At 33.5% G+C, this 3,304-nt stretch overlaps 1 protein-coding gene across 1 annotated transcript; it reads left to right on the forward strand.

The window, feature by feature from the left end:
• The first annotated feature begins 354 nt into the window (after positions 1–354).
• LOC109587428 (uncharacterized) lies at positions 355–2,284 on the forward strand. The gene is made up of 5 exons (XM_020003668.1): positions 355–434; positions 920–1,051; positions 1,432–1,512; positions 1,915–1,986; positions 2,088–2,284. Exons 1-5 carry the CDS (start codon positions 390–392, stop codon positions 2,172–2,174), a joined length of 417 nt encoding a protein of 138 aa, XP_019859227.1. The 5' UTR covers positions 355–389; the 3' UTR covers positions 2,175–2,284.
• Positions 2,285–3,304: the final 1,020 nt, after the last annotated feature.

Below are 3,304 nucleotides of genomic sequence, written 5' to 3' on the forward strand. Positions count from 1 at the left end.
TTACAAAAATGAATTGCCTAGAAGTGTACAGAAAGTCCACATGAATGTTCTAGAATCTACCAAATATATGTACAATAATTAATAATACAATAATAATCAATAATGTTAATTTACTGTTACATCATATAGGGGCATAAAATTAGCAGATGTTGAGTTGTCAACAAAATGTACTTTTTGTCATTATAGTTGATGGTAAAAAAAGAGTTTGTGACCAAATTTTGTAGCTCTTTTTTGCATTAAGAATGCCAAGAGCTGTACATGTAGTCTATGATACAAATTACATGTAAAAGCCTGCATATCAAAATAATGATACAACAACACTATCATTATTTATATACCTTTATGTCATTTTATAGTCAATATCTTCATCACAGCCAGAAAGGCAACAAATGTCATCACGACCAGAAAGGCTGCGTTACTATGAAGCACAGTCAGTAAGTAACAATTTGTATTTGATGTACATGTATGCACAAAGAAAGTGTAGTCATGTATCATATAACTTGGGTGATAGTGAACCTCGATTGAAGGCATAATAACTATAAGTTTTTTATGACCTTTTAAAAACTGCCAATTTAACTAAGCCATTATAACTGATGCCACTTTAGGATTTAAGCTACTAGAAAGACAGAATTGACTTGTCGTTTTTAATTTCATGGTGTCATTCCAAACCACGAAAACCAGGAAAGCTTTGGCCACGAAACTTTCCAGCTATATGGTTTGTGGCTAACTGGCCATGTATCAACTTCATTACTTCAATTATCAATAAATTCATTTGAGATCACTTAACTTGCTACTGAAGAAATGAAATTTTGTGTTTTTCATAGCCATAAGTGGCATAAAATTAGTAGATGTTGGGTTGTCAATAAAATTCTTTTTTTCATTAATTTTATTCATTTACATTCTTTATGCCATTGTACAGATATTGTCCTCATCACATTCAGAAAGGCAATGGATGCCAATATCCTCACCAAGGTTAGTGTCCTCATCATGGCCAGAAAGGCAATGGATGTCATCACGACCAGAAAGGCTGCGTTACTATGAAGCACAATCAGTAAGGCTATTAATTTGTATTAGATGCAGTGAAGGTGTGGCCTTGTACCATATAAACTGGTCATAGCGAACCTGCATTGAAGGCATAATTACTATTTTAAGTTTGATGTGACTTTTAAAAACTGCCAATTTAACTAAGCCATTATAACTGATGCCACTTTAGGATTTAAGCTACTAGAAGGACAGAATTGATTTCATTATTAGGTTTATTTTAATAGAGTCAAGAAAAAGCATGTATACATGTACATTTTAAAATTATTGGTAACTTGATGTGCTAAGAAATAAAATTGTAATTTTTTTACAGTTTTTAAATAGTTTATAAGTGGCATAATAATTAGCAGATGTTGGATTGTCAATTTAATTTGCTCTTTATGTCATTAGTCAATGTTCTCATTACCAAGGCCAGAAAGGTATGAGATGCCAACAAGTTATTATGATGATGAGATTTTAACTGAAGTTGCAGTAAGTGAAAAAATATATGTACACACAATGCAATGTATATGACCATGTATCAACTTCATTACTTCAATTATCAATAAATTCATATTGATCACTTGATTTGCTAAGAAATGAAATTTTGTATTTTCCATAGTCTATACGTGGCATAAAATTGGCAAATGTTGGTTGTCAATAAAATTTACTTTTTTGTCATTTAATTTATATAGTTTATTAAGTTTAAAAGAGAGTTTGTTACCAAGTTTTATGACTCTTTTTTGCATTAAAATACCATAGGCTGTGAGTCCATCATGTACGAATTACATGTAAGGCTGCATAATAGGAATAATCATAATTATTCTGTGAAAACACTGCCTCATTATACATACATTACATGTAATGCCAATAATTTTTAATCTCATTTTATAGTCTGGACCCTGGCCTGAAATGTTGGAGATGGCAACAAGTTACTATGATGATAAGTTGTTAACTGATGAGCCAGTAAGTAAATTATCTGTATGAAGTACATGTAAACGCAATAGGAAGTGTGGTTTTTACACCACCGCCTTTTAACTATGCCATAATAACTAATGTCACTTTAGGAAATCCAAGTTACTAGTGTAAGAGAGACAGCATTAGGAACAGTAAGGAACATCATAAGAGCTACACTGTACACTTTATTATGTTAAAGGGTGTAACAGACGCTCCAACTATCTGTTAACCAAACTTTATTCTTAATCAACACGAGACTCAACTGAGCTCCAAAACCAACTAACAAAACTAACTCACAACTAACACACAACTAACACAACTAACAAACAACACACTTATATAGATCTTATAAATGTCCAGAAGGTTCTATAACATACAAGAATACTTTACATGATTGTTCTAGAATATACTTGAATAAACACATAATATATAATTACAATAGTACACAGAGAGTTCCGGATTCATTTAGAAACAACTTCTTACATTTCCTCCCTTCCCCTCTGGCACGAAGTGCTCTTCCTCTCCAATCTAGAAAGTGCATCTGCATTTGCATTTGCTACCCCTTTCCGATGTTGTATAGTGAAATTATATGGTTGCAGAATCAAACTCCATCTAGTCAATCTTGCATTCTTCTCTTTAAACTTGTGTAGCCATTGAAGAGCTCTATGATCCGTTTGAATAATAAAAGATCTCCCTATGAGATATGCACTGAAATGCTTGATGGCTAGAATAATAGCTAAGCACTCTTTTTCGACTGTCGAGTATGCTTGTTCTCTCGGGAGTAGCTTTTTACTAAAATAAGCAACTGGTCCCTCATCTAAATTCTCCTCTCCTTGACTAAGAATTACACCAACTCCTACTCCTGAAGCATCAGTTTGCAATATAAATGGTTGGTTGAAGTTCGGATTTTTCATTAATGGTGCTGTAGTTAATGCTGTTTTTAGCTTCTGAAATGCCAATTCTGCCTTTTCACTCCATATGACCCGTTCAGGCAGCTTTTTCCTTGTCAATTCAGTCAAGGGTTCTGCTATCGAAGCATAATCCTGCACAAACCTACGGTAGTATCCAGTGATTCCAAGAAACGTCCTTACATCCTTCTTTGTCTGTGGTCTTACCATATTTATAATAGCTTCAATTTTTCTTCGTTCTGGTCTGACCCCTCCTTTGCCAATCTGATATCCAAGATACGTACACTCCCTTGCTCCAAATGTACACTTCTTTAGCTTGATTGTCAATCCCGCATCATCCAGTCTCTTTAAAACATCTGTTAACTGATTAAGATGATCTCTCCATATACTGCTATGAATTACAATGTCGTCTAAGTACA

This window comes from Amphimedon queenslandica, unplaced genomic scaffold (assembly GCF_000090795.2).
Source record: "Amphimedon queenslandica unplaced genomic scaffold, v1.1 AMPQUscaffold_12571, whole genome shotgun sequence".
Classification (NCBI taxonomy): Eukaryota; Metazoa; Porifera; class Demospongiae; order Haplosclerida; family Niphatidae; genus Amphimedon; species Amphimedon queenslandica.